Below are 17,847 nucleotides of genomic sequence, written 5' to 3'. Positions count from 1 at the left end.
ACATAAATACATCATAAGTTTCTGGCTCAATACATTTTTACGAAGAATATACACTCATCTAATAGCCAGCATTCAGATCAAGAAATAGGTTGTAAAATATTTTTAGCACCCCAGGGTTCTCTCTTGGGTCCTCTTCCACTGTCCTGATTTCTAATCTGGGATAATAAATATAATAACCAACAATGGCCAGATCATATATAAAAATAGAGCTTGGATCCACAACCTGCAGCAGCCTGCCCAGGAAACCAACCCCTTATCTATCATAACCCAATAAGCCAGGCTGCTGTAAGTTGGACTAGTAGGAAGTCAGATTGCTAGCTTTAATAACAATCTAGGAAACCAAACAATAACTTCTGTAATAATTGATCCTGAATGGCTAGGGCTTGATTAATAACTGACAGCTTCCCTAATTTTTGTCCCTGCGTCCAGCTTAAGACCAACTAGAGAAAGCTAAATATGTACCCCTAGACAGTCACATAGGTGCCCCCTTCTGATTAGCCCACCTACAGCTTCCCGCATGTCCACAGCCTCCAGTCATAGCACAGCTGAAGCCTTCCTCTTTTTCTACTACTACTGTTTCCTACTTTTCTGCCTATCTTTGAGTCTTTGCCCAAACTCAGGTGATGGCAGCTGACTCACTTGTTATTGAATAAATGGCCTTTGCCTGTTCTCATTTGGTTGATCTTTGTTTATTTCTACAAATCCCAATATATTTTGTGTCTGGATCTTTATGCTGTAAAATTCATTCATATTATGTATAAGTGTCATTAGTTTGTTTTTATTGATATATAGTGTTACTATATCACAAATTATTTCTCTATTTTACTGTGATGGATATTTGGTCTTTTTCCAGCTTGGGGCTTTTATGAATAAAGCTGCTATACAAATTGGTACCTATCACGTGCTGACTGTATGTTTATGTGGAACTTTTGGGTCTTGGGTAGGTGTATTTAGCTTTAGCACGTACTGCCAAACAGTTTTTCAAGGTGGTTAAACCAATTTACTCTCCCACAGGCAGTATAATCTGATAGAATTTTATCCTAATATATACTTTTTTATGCTTGGAAGTCTTTTATTGATCTTTTTATGCTTCAGAGTCATTCTTCTATGCAGACAAAGAGTTGTATAAATTGAAATTTGATATAAACAAACTTGTGACCATGAGGCTATATTAAAATTTATGTTTTGCACTGAGTTATCGTTATTAGTAGTACCGCATTGATCAAATCAAAATAACGTGTTATGAATTTGAGAAAACAGTAATACACAGGAAAATCAAAATTGTATTGGGAAAACATTACTTGTAGAAATAATTAAAGTTTTTAAAAATTAGTTTATGCATCTGTGGATAAGAATTATTTCTAGAATGAGAATATTCGGTATCACTTTCTTATTTTAGATTTTTGTTTATGTTAAGTGCTAAGAAACTATGTTCACAATAATTAGACAGGCATAGAAGATGTCTATTATCACAATATCACTCAGTTCTTTGAACTACTGTTGAGTAAAAATGTCCCAATGGGATCAGATTGCCATTAGCTATAAGGGCCAGATCCTTACTAATTCCTCAAAGCCCTTCTCCATCATCGAAGAAGGCAATTATGTCTGTCTCTGGTTCCAGGTAAAGTGTTGGATAAACAGGACCCTCGCATATTCCCGAGACCCGGTGTTGGCTTCAGTGGCAGGACAGCCTACGGTTCAGATTGGCGAGGTGGAAAGCCGCGTCCCTCGCTGCCGGGGTCTCCGGATGGAGTCCGGCCGAGAGCGCAGCGCGGCGTGCACGGAAGCTCCGGCTCCCTCGCCACGCCCACTTCCTGCCCCATCCCGAGCTTCTCCAGGTCTCCTCTTCCAGTGAACCGGATGCTCCGTCAGTTACCTCCTCCGCGTCCTCCGGTGCTTCCCGGCTCCCTGGCAAGGCCGCAGGCATCCACGCGGGGACGGTCAGGGGGCTCCCGGCGGCTGGCCTGGCAGGTGTAGGGCGCCGGTAGGAGCTGGGCGCACACGGTTACCGAGCGTGGAGGAGACACGGCCCTGCGGCGATGGGTGCCAGGGGCGCTCCTTCACGCCGGAGGCAGGCGGGGCGGCGACCGCGGTATCTGCCCACCGGGAGCTTTCCCTTTCTCCTCCTCCTGCTGCTTCTCTGCATCCAGCTCGGTGGAGGACAGAAGAAAAAGGAGGTAGAATGAATCCTCTGGGCATTCCCGGGAGGGCCAGGACGGGTCCGGGAAGGCGGGCCGCGTTCATAGGCAGCCTTCCCGCGTTGCTAGGCAGCCGGGCCGCCAGGTGTGGGCGATGGCTGTTTTGGGGAGAGGTTGGGAGGCCTTTGCGCAAGTCCTTTGGGCTCCACAGTTTCAAAAGTGGGGTTGCCCAGTGCTTTCTCAAAAAACAACGAAGCATCGTCTTTTGTGCGCCTAGCACCTCACACCTTTAAGACACGGAGCGTTTTTGACCCTTACTTGAAGGCAGAGTTTCGGGGCTGTCGAGTCAGTAAAAAGGAGTGTGTTGGATGTGAAAATACCGTTTAGGAGTATTTCAAACCTATAGGAACGAGTTGTCCTTTGTGTTTATTACCCTGCTCTCTTCGTTATCCGTTTCAGGAGGCAACAGCATATTGAGACCGTGTTTAAAGTTATTTTGTATTTTATATACATTTTTAAAGCTGTATATTTTTCTTTATATTAAACTCAAGGTATAATTGTGCGAATAACCTCATATTTAGGTTGCGCAAGTTTATTTGTGAAATTCAGATCACCTGATTTCAATCTTAGTCCTATAGTAACTCTGATGAGCACGCGGATTGAAGTAACTGACCGTATTTAAAGTAGTTGTAGAGTTATTTGTGAATTTCAGTTATCCATCTCTACCTTGGATGGTTGATCTAGTGGGATTAGAAAAAAAAATACTTTGGAAATGTAAGGTTTCTAATTGTACGTCATTTTAGTGAGAGTGTCTCTCCATATTAATTGCAAGTAGTTTTTCCTGGTGAAGTTTTATTTACATACACGTGGCTCTAATTCGGGTTTCAAATATTACCGCAACTTTCTTGACAGCTGGGTGGAAAGAGTGAAAAAACAGCCTCACACACAAGTAACTCTGATTCTCTTTCTCTTTACTCCTTGCCTGAAACAACTCTGAACTCAGTATTTTGCCTTCAACTTTTTTATTTTAACTTTTTTTTACTTTAACATAAAAATAGGCCTTAGTGAAATTAGTGGTGTTATAGTAAGAGGTTTGATGAAGAACCACTGTTAAATTAAGACTGTATTTACAAATATAACGATTTTTTTGCCTAGCATTTGGTATTTATGTACATTTCTTAGATTTCATAGTTTTTCTCTTTTTTAATTTTTTTATCTTAGAACCTTGCCAACATATTTAAAATTTATTTTTATATTTTTAAATTTAATTTTATTTATTTTTATACAGCAGGTCCTTATTAGTCATCAGTTTTATACACATCAGTGTATACATTTCAATCCCAATCTCCCAATTCATCCCACCACCATCCCCACCCCTCGCCGCTTTCCCCCCTTGGTGTCCATACGTTTGTTCTCTACATCTGTGTCTCAATTTCTGCCCTGCAAACTGGTTCATCTGTACCGTTTTTCTAGGTTCCACATATATGAGTTAATATACGATATTTGTTTTTCTCTTTCTGACTTACTTCACTCTGTATGACAGTCTCTAGGTCCATCCACGTCTCTACAAATGACCCAATTTTGTTCCTTTTTATGGCTGAATAATATTCCATTGTATATATGTACCACATCTTCTTTATCCATTCGTCTGTTGATGGACATTTAGGTTGCTTCCATGACCTGGCTTTGTAAATAGTGCTGCAGTGAACACTGGGGTGCGTGTGTCTTTTTGAATTATGGTTTTCTGTGGGTATATGCCCAGTAGTGGGATTGCTGGGTCATATGGTAATTCTGTTTTTAGTTTTTTAAGGAACCTCCAGACTGTTCTCCATAGTGGCTGTATCGATTTGCATTCCCACCAACAGTGCAAGAGGGTGCCCTTTTCTCCACACCCTCTCCAACATTTGTTGTTTGTAGATTTTCTGATAATAGCCATTCTGACCAGTGTGAGGTGATACCTTATTGTAGTTTTGATGTGCATTTCTCTAATAATTAGTGATACTGATCAGCTTTTCATGTGCCTCTTGGCCATCTGTTTGTCTTCTTTGGAGAAATATCTATTTAGGTCTTCTGCCCATTTTTGAATTGGGTTGTTTTTTTAAAATTGAGGTGCATGAGCTGTTTATATATTTTGGAGGTTAATCCTTTGTTCATTGATTCATTTGCAAATATTTTCTCCCATTCTGATGGTTGTCTTTTCATCTTGTTTATGGTTTCCTTTGCTGTGCAAAAGCTTTTAAGTTTCATTAGGTTCCATTTGTTTATTTTTGTTTTTATTTCCATTACTCTAGGAGGTGGGTCAGAAAAGATCTTGCTGTGATTTATGTTGAAGAGTGTTCTTCCTATGTTTTCCTCTAAGAGTTTTATAGTGTCTGGTCTTACATTTAGGTCTTTAATCCATTTTGAGGTTATTTTTATGTATGGTGTTAGGGAGTGTTCTAATTTCATTCTTTTACATATAGCTCTCCAGTTTTCCCAGCACCATTTATTGAAGAGACTGTCTTTTCTCCATTGTATATCCTTACCTCTTTTGTCATAGATTAGATGACCATAGGTGCGTGGGTTTATCTCTGGGCTTTCTATCCTGTTCCATTGATCTATATTTCTGTTTTTGTGCCAGTACCATATTGTCTTGATTACTGTAGCTTTGTAGTACAGTCTGAAGTCAGGGAGTCTGATTCCTCCAGCTCCGTTTTTTCCCGTCAAGATTGCTTTGGCTATTCGGGGTCTTTTGTATCTCCATACAAATTTTAAGATTTTTTGTTCTAGTTCTGTAAAAAATGCCATTGGTAATTTGATAGGGATTGTATTGAATCTGTAGATTGCTTTGTGTAGTATAGTCATTTTCACAATATTGATTCTTCCAATACAAGGACATGGTATATCTCTCCATCTGTTTGTGTCATCTTTGATTTCTTTCATCAGTGTCTTATAGTTTTCTGAGTACAGGTCTTTTACCTCCTTAGGTAGATTTATTCTAGGTATTTTATTCTTTTTGTTGCAATGGTGAATGGGATTGTTTCCTTAATTTCTCTTTCTGATCTTTTGTTGTTAGTGTATAGGAATGTAAGAAATTTCTGTGCATTAATTTTGTATCCTGTAACTTTACCAGATTCGTTGATTAGCTCCAGTAGTTTTCTGGTGGCATCTTTAGGATTGTCTATGTATAGTATCATGTCATCTGCAGAGAGTGACAGTTTTACTTATTCTTTTACAATATGTATTCCTTTTTTTTCTTTTTCTTCTCTGATTTCCATGGCTAGGACTTCCAAAACTATGTTGAATAATAGTGGCGGGAGTGGACATCTTTGTCTTCTTTCTCATCTTAGAGGAAATGCTTTCAGTTTTTCACCATTGAGAATGATGTTTGCTGTGGGCATAGTTTTTCTTGAGAAAGGGAGAAGATTTGAAAAGTAGTTTTTTGTGTGTGTAGTTTACCAGAGCAGAGGGCATTAAAAACAATGAGGAACTCCATGCAAATTCGGATGATTTATCTCCTAGAGAGATCATTGTAACCATGGTAACTTTCAGTTGGGAGGAAAAAAAAAAGCCCCAAAAAGTCTAATAAGTGTACATCTTCAAAGCGTCTTAGCATCTCCAATTGTAAGACTACTTTAACATGTGACATTTGTTAATTTAGTGTAATTATAAATTGTGATACACCTATTTCCATTAAATATATTTTATAAAGGTTATTTTAAAAATGCAAAATTAGGGAGAAAATTGTTGCGGATTTAAAAAGGATGTCTTCCAAAACTTTTATTTCTGTTAAATAGGAGAGCCTGATGATACTACATGGTGATATTGTAGAATACACATATTTTATTTAAGGAAAAGAGCAAAATAACATATAGTAGAAGTTTTAATACTTTATGTTAAATATGTTTAATACTTAATTAATTTATTAATTAACATATTAACAAATTAATTTTTAATTAATAGTTAATTAACATTTATTAATTAACATATTAATATGTTATTAAACATATTTAAGTATTAAGTAATTTAATAATTAAATATGTTTAATACTTTACTTTATGTCTCTGAAATGCAGTCTAGTTCAGTATCTGGTACTCAGTTCAAAAACTATGATCTCGAGCTTCCCTGGTGGCACAGTGGTTGAGAATCTGCCTGCTAATGCAGGGGACACGGGTTCTGGGAGGATCCCACATGCCGCGGAGCAACTAGGCCCGTGAGCCACAACTACTGAGCCTGCGCGTCTGGAGCCTGTGCTCCGCAATAAGAGAGGCCGCGATAGTGAGAGGCCCGCGCACCACGAGGAAGAGTGGCCCCCGCTTGCCACAACTAGAGAAAGCCCTCGCACAGAAACTAAGACCCAACACAGCAAAAATAAATAAACTAATTAATAAACTCCTACCCCCAACATCTTCTTTAAAAAAACAAAAAAACAAACAAAAGAACTATGATCTCTTCCAATACCGGAAGAAAAACATTCTTTTTTGGAAATATTGGTCACAAGTGTGTTACTTTTCTAGGGATATTCCAGAGTTGTTTTGATCATATGTGGCGGCTGCTGCTGCTTTTTTTTTTTTTTTTGCTTAGTTTAGAACCTGTTGCCCAGTATAAGATTTGACACAATTGAGCCAGAAAATATAATAGCTGGAACTTAATTTACTACAATAAATATTACAAACATAAGTACTGGAATAGTTGACTTGGCATGGATTGTGTATTCTTTTGTTCTGGGGAACCCAAACGGAAATCTAAAGTTGAACCTGGAATCAGGAATTGGACATTAGTTGCTTTTAAGGAAGTAACATTTATGACAGTAATAGTTACCACCATAGATTTTTGAATAGAACTGATGGTCCAGTTACAATTCATATCCTATCTAATTGACATCAAACCACTTAACTTCCCTGAATTTTAGTTTTGTTTAAAAATACAGGTATAGGGCTTCCCTGTGACGCAGTGGTTGAGAGTCCGTCTGACGATGCAGGGGACGCGGGTTTGTGCCCCAGGGTGGGAAGATCCCACATGCCGCGGAGCGGCTGGGCCCGTGAGCCATGGCCGCTGAGCCTGCGCGTCCGGAGCCTGTGCTCCGCAACGGGAGAGGTCACAACAGTGAGAGGCCCGCGTACCGGAAAAAAAAAAAAAAATTAAAAATACAGGTGTAATACTTACATCTCAGTGTTCTCATTGGGATTAAATAAGACTGTATTTAAAGTGTTTAGTGCAATGCCTAGAGCATAACAAATGATCAGTAATTTGGTAGCTGCTATTATGTATTCTTCATTCAAACGAAAGATAGACATGATAATGAGATCCTAAAATGTAATAAAAAATTTTTTCAAATTAAATTTTTTGCCAAATAAACTGACTTTATAATAATTGTAAATTGTATAGTTTATGGAATAAAATGTTCATTACTTATTTTATTATGAAACACTGAGAATTCCAAACTCTAACATTGCTTGAGAACTTCCCAAGAGGAGATTTTACCTCATGGAAGAATTGGTAGTATTCATGGATTTGTGTATGTGTGTCTACATATATAGGTATATATCTGTTTCTAAATGAACACATTTTCATTCATCAAAAAATAATTTTGTCATATTCTTTATTTAAGAATATAGTCAAGAGAAATAGTTAAATAGGCACAGAAAATTGACGGGAGATTTTTATAGTCAGTTTCCTTAATTACATTGAATAAAGTCATGTTAAGTGATTTTTGAATCCTCATGTTAAGTGATACAGATTTGTGGGAGACTTTAGCTTCTTAGTAGTATATCATTTGCATTTCTGATGCATCATGGGTTTCCATTATTTTGACAGTTTCTCTATTTCTTATATTGTTAACACTTACCAGAATTGTTTTAATCTCTAATGACCTCTTATAGTAGAATAAAAGCTCAAATTCTGTAATGATTTCCAGTGGACTTAATGACTTTACCATCATCAAAAGCAGCTACTGTCAGCCCTTCAAATCCGGGGGTCTTGTACCTGCAGACAGAGAGGGCCGACTGTACCACACTATTTTGTAGCATGAGGGACTCGAGCAGTTTCAGATTTTGGTATCTGCTGGGGTCCTGGAAGCAATCCCCCTTGGATACTGAAGGACAACTATAATATAATAATTTATACTTTCTGCAAAGAAAATGATTAGTGAATAGGCTACAACATGTAGGTAGCAGCTCATAGATATATTTTAAGAGAGAAGTAGTGTTATTAGTTGCCTCTGAGATAACTTCTATAAGCACACTTTACACTGAGATGTATATATCCAGTTACTCTTTAGTGACACAGCCTTGAAATAGAGACTTTAGTGTCTTAGCAAATGATAGGGAGAGGATGGAGGTAAGAGATGGATTTTGATTTTACCTTTAAGCAGAGAACTTAGGTGGAAGAAATAGCTTGTAAACATATGAGCACAACTTAAAGAAACACATAGTAATTATACTTTGATATGTATACACATACACCTGTCATGCTGATGTCAGGCAGCTGTGTCAGCTAAGTTAGATTTTTGTGTACAGTAACTCCTTGAAGAGTAATTGGGAATGACAGGTCTTACTTAAAATGGCCAAAACTGCTTGTCAATAACTTTGAGGCTTAGCCTGCCGCAGTTTCATGGATAATGGCAGAAGGCATGGGATTCCTGGGTCACAGGCGGACAGGTTATTACAGTAATAGAATTGCCAGAGTATCAGCGTTTGTGCTGGTGATGCAGGCCAGCTGACACCTGCAAATGTAGTGAATTTCAGAGCAGGAGAGGACCTTGAGCTTATGGAACCCAAATCTTTCATGATGGGCAGTAAATGTATTTGACTTCAGCCTTAGAGGGAGTCACTATCTTTATTAAATTGGGAAGTAAACAAACCTGATCTTTGTTCTAGAAGGGACAGTGTCTAGCAGAGCTGTGTGCTACACAAACATCCTTGAACAGATAGCCTAGAACAAAGTCAGTCAGTACTTGTCCTTGCAAGTTTTGTAGAAACCGTGATGAACCGTCTGCCTATGCAAGGGATCTAACCTGGGTCAAAAGGGAACACTTCAGGATATTTTCCTCCACATACACAAAACACCAGCATGTTCAGCCCCTTCTATATGTGTTCTCTTCTACGTGGAAGACACAGAGAAAGGGAAAGGGCAGAAACATGAAACTTGAGCCACAGATTCATCAGCTATTTGTTAACTGTTTTGGGCTGCATTTACTTGTGCATATTCTCTTTAGCCTTAAATAGTCAGTGAGTTTGGATGTGAGTGTGATCAGTATGCCTGTGACTACCTTAGTAGTCTCCAGGTTTGTTTGGTGTATTAGACCATGTGACGATTGCTTCTTTCCATAAGACTCCCACCTGGAGCATCATGCTAATTTCACCAAGATAGATTTACCTTTGGCTAAGTATAGGAGTAACTCTTTTCCTGCTAGATCATGAACAAATGTAACACTGTGTGCATGAGTATGTGTGGACCAAATAGGTAGTATTTACGTCAGTCTCTATCCAGTTTTTATTCTGTCCGTTGGCAAGATTTCTGCAGCTTCTCAAATTGAGCCTAAGAACCTGCTGTATAAAAAAATAAATAAAATAAAATTCAAAAAAGAAAAAAAATTGAGCATACCTAAAAGGGAACTCTCAATCCTTTCCTCTGCCCATCTGGCCCATCTGTTTTCTCATTGCTGTCAGCAGTGCTGTTTTATGGGGAACAAATTTTAACCTCATTTTTTTTTTTAAGTAATCACTTGCCATATATAATACTATATCTTTGTAGCTCTTATGTTTTGCACGTTGTACACAGAGAGGCTGACTTCACATAATTTCTAGCAGAGTCATACATAGATTTAAGGAGAGCATCTTGCAAAAATATGATTCCTCTATTATATGTAGATATGTAAAACATAAATACTTTGTTTGAATAGTAAAATTTCAAATATATTATTCAGAAAAATAGACAGTATTTTTTTCATAGTAATTGATATCTGTCTATCTCTCTGCCTGCTTGCCTGCTTGTCTCTCTGTTTAATGTCAGAAGGAAAAAGGTCAGTGTCAACAGTGAACTTCTGTTACAGAGTGTTTCACAATGTGATAAAAGTCCTAACTTAGAAGTATAGCATCCTGAAGCCATTAATGAGTTGAAAAAAGTTAAGAATAAAAGGAAGTCTTTACTAGCATTTATTGTTATTACATTTTTGGTTGCTCATATCAAGATACCTAACTAGTTTGACGTTTGGAAGTTAAAAGGAAATTTTCTTTCCTCTGTATGTTACTATGAGAACTCAACCATCTTTAATGAAAAGGGGCACTTGAGTATAGGTTAGATAAATTGTGGTACTGATTTTATTAAATGGAACTGTTTATTTTAGATGTGTATTTTTAGAGATGGCTTAATATTGCTGTCAATATGATTTGACTCAACTTTTGGAGAAATATTGTGGTTCAGTGTCTTCTCTGCTTAGAAACAAAGCAAACCATTGGAAAGTTAGTTCATATGATTTTTGTGGTAAAACTTAAGGTACAAGATTGATTACAAATTGTAAGATCTGTTTACTATTCATATTAAATTTAATGAGATACTGTCCTGTAATTTAGTGAATTTAACAAACTTGGGAGTTGGAAATAAGGCTTATTTCAGGAAATGAAAAAAAAACATAACAGGAGAGTTGATAGAAGATAGAATGCCAGGCATTTCACCTAAATTGTTTATAATTATCAGAGTATCTTGGTGATTGTGACAGAGTTTTGTTTGCCTTACCTTTGTCTTTGTTAACAGTATACCTTGGTTTTATTTAAGTAGTAGGAGCAATTGGGACTATCCCAAGCCCCAAGCAATCATTTTTATTAGTCAAAGATTATCATGATTATCCAGTACCCTGCAAATTATTGGTTTAGGAGTGATCACATGATACAATTATGTGGGGCTTTTGGAAGTTTCCTCCTTCTTCATAAAGGACCCAAAGTGGGGTAATTCTTTCTTCCTGTCTTTGGATATGTGTATGACAATGTGATGCATTGTTGAACCCATCTTGTAATCACAAAAAGTACAAGCCTGAGGGCAAAACCAGTAAGTTTATGCTGGCAGAGTAGAAAATTGGGAAGAACATGGGTACTTGATGGCATGACTTAACTAGCCTTGTAAATGCTTCAACTCTGGACTCCTTGTTATATGAGTTAATAAGCTTTCTTATTGTTTAAGACATTTCAATTTGAATTTCTGATTTTTTGTATTTGAAAGCGTTCTACTGAGGAAGGTCCTCTTGGATTAAGGGTTTTACCCATGACTGTACAACTTGTTAGTTTACAGCCTTACCCCAAAGAACTCTTTCTACATTATGTTTTAGTAACCGGGCCCTCTTTGTGAATTAGTTATTAAATATTAGTGGAGGACCATTTAAGTATGTATAGCTGTCCCCAGTCTTTAAATATCAGTTGTTAGTATTAGAAGTTTGTGTATGTTTCGGTGTCATTGAAGTGCATTTTCATGTTCCTCTTATTAAAATAACTTTGTTTTTATTGTATGAATTGAAATTCTCTATTCAAAAGTTATGTCCAAAACGTTGTAGGAAAGAAATTGGGCATAAATTTATTATGTGCTTATAAACTATTAGCCCAAGAACAGAGTGGAAGAGAGTAAGTATGCCCAAGATGTATTTGCTGTATGCTTTTTTCTGTTTGAATGTTTTTAAGAAATACTTATTCCTTTTGCTTTTGTGTAGGTAATAGATTGGTACGTAGTTTCATTGTAAAGACATGCGAAATAAAATTCAGGAAGATACTTAATTTTATTTTTAAAATGATCATGTTTTAATAATGTTCTTTTAGTTAACATCTGAGTTAAGATTAAGCAAAAGAAAAACTGGGACCTTCCTCAAAGATCAGGCTTTGTGCAATGCTTTGTGGAGTGGCTTTGCTGTGTCTTGCTCTTGTTTCCTGTGCATTTTTCCTCTTGGAGCCTTTATGGGGAGAAAGAGTGGCTGAGTCAAGGTGTAACACCATCATCATGGCACTCATTCAGCATAGCTTCCTACGGAGAGCAGCATGAGTCACAGGCTTTGATGTTGGAGCCTATTCCAAGCCATAAAGCGAATGTCGTGTGTGTGTGTGTGTGTGTGTGTGTGTGTGTGTGTGTGTGTGTGTGTGTGTGTGGTGTTTAAACACTGCGTTATAGAATGATAGAGCAGGAAAGTCAGATTTCAGGCTAAATAACAAAGCTGGGACTAGGAGGGAGTTTTCCTGCCTCCAGAGTTGCTATTTCTGCATCCTCGTGCTCAGTAATGCTGTCTTGTCTCTGCCCCTCCCCTCTTTATTACTTTAAGTATACTATCATTTCCTCTGTCTTTTCATGGCTGATCTTTTCTGAACTTCTTCATGGGTACTTGTTTTGTAAACTTCAAAATGATTACTGGTTTGGCAGCTCTAAAACAAACCTATTAATACTGCTTAGACTTGACCCCTTTGAGAACATAATTTATAAAATTAGGCCATCTGTTTCTTTATGAAGCTGTTTAAATAAATGAAATTAGTCTAAGGGAAGCCTAAGTCACAAGAGTCAGAACTCTGTAACCTACATGGATGACGAAAGTATGTAAGTTTCTGTTCCACCTGTCTTCCCCAAATAGTGCTTCCTACAGTCCCTAATGCTAAGGAAAGCCTTGTCATACATCTCTTTGCCAGAGCCAGAAATCCGGGCACATTCACTTAGTTTCAAACGTTTACTCAGTCGTGACTTTCTTCAACGCCCCTTCCTTCACCCCAGCTGAAGACGTCCCCTGGGACTTCCTAGCCAATGCTGTCTTGGGGGGTGCTCTTTACATGGCTCTAGGATGCAATCCCGCGTTCTTTGCATGCTCTTGAGTGCTTTTCCTGAGTGAGCCTTTGTCTGACTCTCCTATTTTCTATCTCACCACTGTTACATGCTTCCTTCCAGTGTTAACTTAAGCAGGGTACCCCTTCCCTGGCTCAGATAGATAGATGTCTGTGCTTATTCTTTATGGCACTTAAGTGAATTATTGCCTGTTGTCTCTCGTTACTGTTGTTCTACAAGCCCTTTGAGGAGAAGGGTTGTGGGTTTATTTTTGTATCTGTATTTCCATATTCAAGCATAGTGCCTTGTACTTGGTAAATGCTTAGTAAAGTTACTTTGGTCGAGATACTTAATCTCTCTAAATTATCTGTAAAGTGGAGATAGTTTGTTAGTCCCTACTATAGAGTTGTGAGCCTTACATGAGATAATCCTCTAAAGTATACTTAGCATAGTGCCTGGAACATAGTAAGTGCTTATTGAACGTTAGCTTTGGTGCTGATATTGGTGAATCACTGCAGGATGTTCTGTGGTTTGTTTTATGTTTCCAAAGTGAATTTTCATGAGTAGCATAAGTTGATTTGGCATTACAAAAGAAACTTTTAAAGGCATTTGATATGCATAATTTTTCATGAATACTTAATTTTCCTATGTGACAGATTCTGCTACTAAATTGGCTCTTGAGAAAATGTCATCGTTCCTTTCTTCAGATGATTAAAGATTTGGCAGTAACCATTTGATCATGGTTACTTTTCCTATTTGACTTCTTACAGCATTTGACAGGTGCTCAGTGTAGCCCTGTTTGGGGTTAACCTATCTGCAGTCCTTTGGACCTCTTGGAACTAGAGGTCTATTTCTCTCCCCAGGTTTGTGAAGTTTTCAGCTATTATTGCATTAACTATACTTTTTGTCTCTTTTTCTTTCTCTTCTCCTTCTGGAATTCCCATAATGCAAACATTGTTCTTTCATTGTGTCCCATAATTCCTATAGGCTTTCTTCACTCTTTTTCATTCTTTTTTCTTTTCGTTTTTCTGACTGGATAATTTCAATTGTCCTATCTTCCAGGTCACTGATTCTTTCTTTTCCATTGTTGAGTCTGGTTTTGAAACTCTCTATTGAATTCTTCTGATCAGTTATTATATTTTTGTACTTTAGGATTTCTGTTTGGGTTTTTTTTTTTTTTTAATTTCTGTTTATTCTACTGCTTGTTTTGTTGATGCATTGTGTTCCTAATTTCATTTAGTTGTCTGTCTGCATGTTCTTGTAGGTCACTAAACTTCTTTAAGAGGGTTGTCTGACAGTTCATAGATCTGCATTTTTTTAGTATCCATTATTAGAGCTTTATTAGTTTCCTTTGGTGGTGTCATATTTACCTGATTTTTCATGTTCCTTGATTCCCTACATTGGTATCTGCACATTTGAGTAAGTGGTTTCCTTTTCCAGACTTCGCACGTTTGCTTTGACAGATGTAGTACTTCACCAGTCAGTTCAATTAGGGTTTCTGGATCCCACGACTCCTACAGAGGTACTTTTGCTTTTGGATGGATGCTGAATTTTTGTTGTTGAGGGGAGGGAAGGATAAAAATGAGGGCTGACTTATGCTGACATGTTGTTGACTTCACTCCTATATCTTTTTTTCAAAAGTTCACCACCCTTGACATTTGTGACTTGACCCTTACATGGCTTTATACCAGAATGATGGATAGCATAGATTATTAGAACACCACTATTACCTCTACTATTTTTTTTGCTATTGATTTTATTTTATTTTTTATTTTATTTATTTATTTATTTATTATTTATTTATTTATTTTTGCAGTACGCGGGCCTCTCACTGTTGTGGCCTCTCCCGTTGCAGAGCACAGGCTCAGCGGCCATGGCTCACGGGCCTAGCCGCTCCACGGCATGTGGGATCTTCCTGGACCGGGGCACGAACCTGTGTGCCCTGCATAGGTAGGCGGACTCTCAACCACTGCACCACCAGGGAAGCCCTATTTTTTATTTTTTTTAAATTTATTTGTTTTATTTATTTATTTTTGGCTGCACTGGATCTTCTTTGTGATGCGTGGGCTTCTCATTGCAGTGGCTTCTTTTGTTGCAGAGCACAGGCTGTAGGCATGTGGGCTCTAGAGCACAGGCTCCGCTAGTAGCTGTGGTACGTGGGCTTAGTTGCTCCGCGGCATGTAGGATCTTCCCGGACCAGGGCTTGAACCCTTGTCCCCTGCACTGGCAGGCAGATTCTTAACCACTGCACCACCAGGGAAACCTTTTGCTATTGATTTCAGTTGTCACTTTTCTTTGGCGTTTAATGAAGCCTGTGACACTCTGTATAATTTGGTTTGGTCATTTGCTTTCTCATTGTCTTTTTTCTTATTTTACTGTTTGGTAGTCTTATAGAATGGAATTAGAATGAGAAAAGCAGGTAATGTGAATTCTAGCCCCATTGTTTATCTTTACAAATTATCTATTTGGACCACAATTTCCTTCTTTATAAATAAACTAGAGATAATTCCTCGCATAGGGTTGTTTTGAAGATGAAATGAAATAAAATGCGAACTTTACAAAATGTTAAGGGTTTTATGAAAGTTAGTTCTGAAAAATGATACGTGGGTTCCAGTTTCTTTGATATAAACTCTGGGCTCTTGGGCAAGGCACTTAACCTTTTGAAGCATCAGTTCGTTCAACTGTAAAATGAGAACATTGAACAAGATCATGATGTCTGAATCTGGGGAAAATAGGGAAAGTTTCCCATTGGCTGTCTGAAATTATAAACGTTTTTCATTTATGGCATAAATGGATTTTTCTGGCATGAGCATCTGTAACGTATATTAGATTTTTAAAATGTTAAAAGCTATTGGATTAAACGTTTGCTTAGATCCTTTCTAGATCGTATGATTATATGAAATATGGTAATAGAATGATTTATGGTAGTTTCTTTGTATATCAAAGGTAATTTTATGTCTTAGAGGTTGAATCTTAGTAATAGTTCTGCTCTTATTTGATTACAGTGTCCTTATCATAAAGAAGCTTAACTAATACTAGTTTTCAACAATTTGAGTTATATGATCCACAGAGGATAACCAAAACTAATTGTGGCAGAGCTATTTCAGTTCTTTTTATTTGCCTATCAGATAGCAATTAGATTTATACTTGCCTTATATTTGCCTGTTTCAAATATGTAATCTACAAAGCCACAAATTAAAACAATAAGCTATTTTTGTACATTGCTGTAGTATTCAGAATACAGCATAGGTGCTATATCTGCAGTAATTCATATAGATAAGAAAACTTAGAAAAGTAGTAATTTGAGTACAATCATTAGCACTGGCCTCTAGTGTTCAAGATACATATTAGCAGAATAAAAGAAACCTATTTCATTATCTAAAAAAGGAATTGGTGAGGGAAATAGGGTGTTGTTTTCCTTTTCTTCGTATCTCTTTTCTTTGTAAAGCTACTAATGTAAAATTAGGTTAGGTTAGCCCTATGGCATTTTCTACACAGATTGCAGTCCTTTGGTTTATGTATTTTCACAGGATTCCATCCTGTCGTGGTAAGTAGATGATCCCAGGGACCTTTCTGTATTGTTTTCCTGATTTGTTACTAAAATCTAAACTTCTTTAGTGTGGGAAGTTCCTAGTCTTACTTGTCTGTGTCATCATAATCATAACAGAAGCCCAAAGTAGATGAGTCTTTTATGTTTTATGATTGTTCGTCGCTTATTGGTTTCTTAAATACGTTGTAAATGTTTTTCATATTACGTCCATTTTGATTGTTTTAAATAGAAATAATAGTATTGAAATAAATGGTAGAAAATAAGTGTATTTGAGTGTCATCTTCCTAAAATACAGCACCTTACTGAATAAAGGGCCATGTCACTGACATTTCTCTAAAATGTGATCTACCATTCCTTTTTTCCAACAAATATTTGTTGATGAATACTACATGTCAGACACCATACTGGATTTTGGAGGTAAAGTGGTGAACAAGACAGCCACTGTCCTGATGTATCCTATAGCTCATAGTCCTGTAGGAGATTCAGACAGGAAAATAGGCAATTATAGTATGGTGTGAGAAATGCATAAACTGGGAAATGTTGGGTGCCGTGGTGTTATGTTAGCACATTGGGGTCAGCTGAAAACTGAAGATACACATAGGAAATGGCTTAATGAAGGGAGAAGTATTCTAAGAAGAAGAAATAGTACTAGTAAAGGTCAAGAAGTATGAAAAAACACAACAAGTTCAGGAAACTCAAAGTAGTTCGACATGGCTCAGCTTAGAATGCACAGGGTGGGGGAGTGGCAGGGTTGAGGCTGGAATGGAAGTCAGAGTCAAATCCCAAAGGACCTTGCAAGCCATGTTAGAGTCTAGACTTGACCTTGAAGTTCCTGGGAGAAACTGAAGGGTTTTATCTTGGAGGTGAGGATGAGGTTTATATTTAGGAGGATTGCTCTGGGCCTGCTGTGGAAACTAGCTTAGGTGGGGATGCGAAGTTGGAGGAAGGGCAGCAGTCTGCTCAAGAGGCTACAGCAGAACTGGATGTGAGAGGCAGTGATGACTTGTCGAAGGTTGTGGCAGTGAGAATGCAGAATGATCACTGGAGTTTTGAGTTCTGGGAGCCAGGTGAGGCAGTTCTTGGTGGTTGATTGTGTGTGGGATGAGGGAAAAGGAGGTAAGAATAACGACTACATTTCTTGGTAAAAGGGAAATTCTATTTACTGAAACGGGAAACAGGAGAAGGAAGAGATTTTGGAAGGAAGATAACATGTTCACTTTTAAGGATGTGCGCGATGCCCATGTGAAATCTAAACAGGTGTTTGAGAGGCGGTGGAATGTCTGGATATGGACCTATGATCTGGGCTGAAGATGAAATGGATTTGGAAATCATTAGCATCAATGGGAATTGAGTTTTTGGTGGTGGTTCAAAATCCCCGCGCCAGAGTATACAGAG

General features: G+C 37.7%; 1 protein-coding gene across 1 annotated transcript in view; it reads left to right on the top strand.

Moving 5' to 3' along the window:
* Positions 1–2,024: 2,024 nt before the first annotated feature.
* The window catches only part of TUSC3 (tumor suppressor candidate 3), a 182,181-nt gene continuing 166,358 nt past the window's right edge, over positions 2,025–17,847 (top strand). The window contains exon 1 of the mRNA XM_082863857.1: positions 2,025–2,177. Coding sequence (XP_082719983.1) covers positions 2,040–2,177 — 138 coding nt within the window. The 5' untranslated portion in view covers positions 2,025–2,039. The remainder of the gene's footprint in view (positions 2,178–17,847) is intronic.

Source organism: Leucopleurus acutus (genome assembly GCF_964270905.1).
Source record: "Leucopleurus acutus genome assembly, chromosome: 21".
Lineage (NCBI taxonomy): Eukaryota > Metazoa > Chordata > Mammalia > Artiodactyla > Delphinidae > Leucopleurus > Leucopleurus acutus.
The sequence above is the reverse complement of the archived record's forward strand: the minus strand, read 5'-3'. Positions and strand labels throughout refer to the sequence as shown.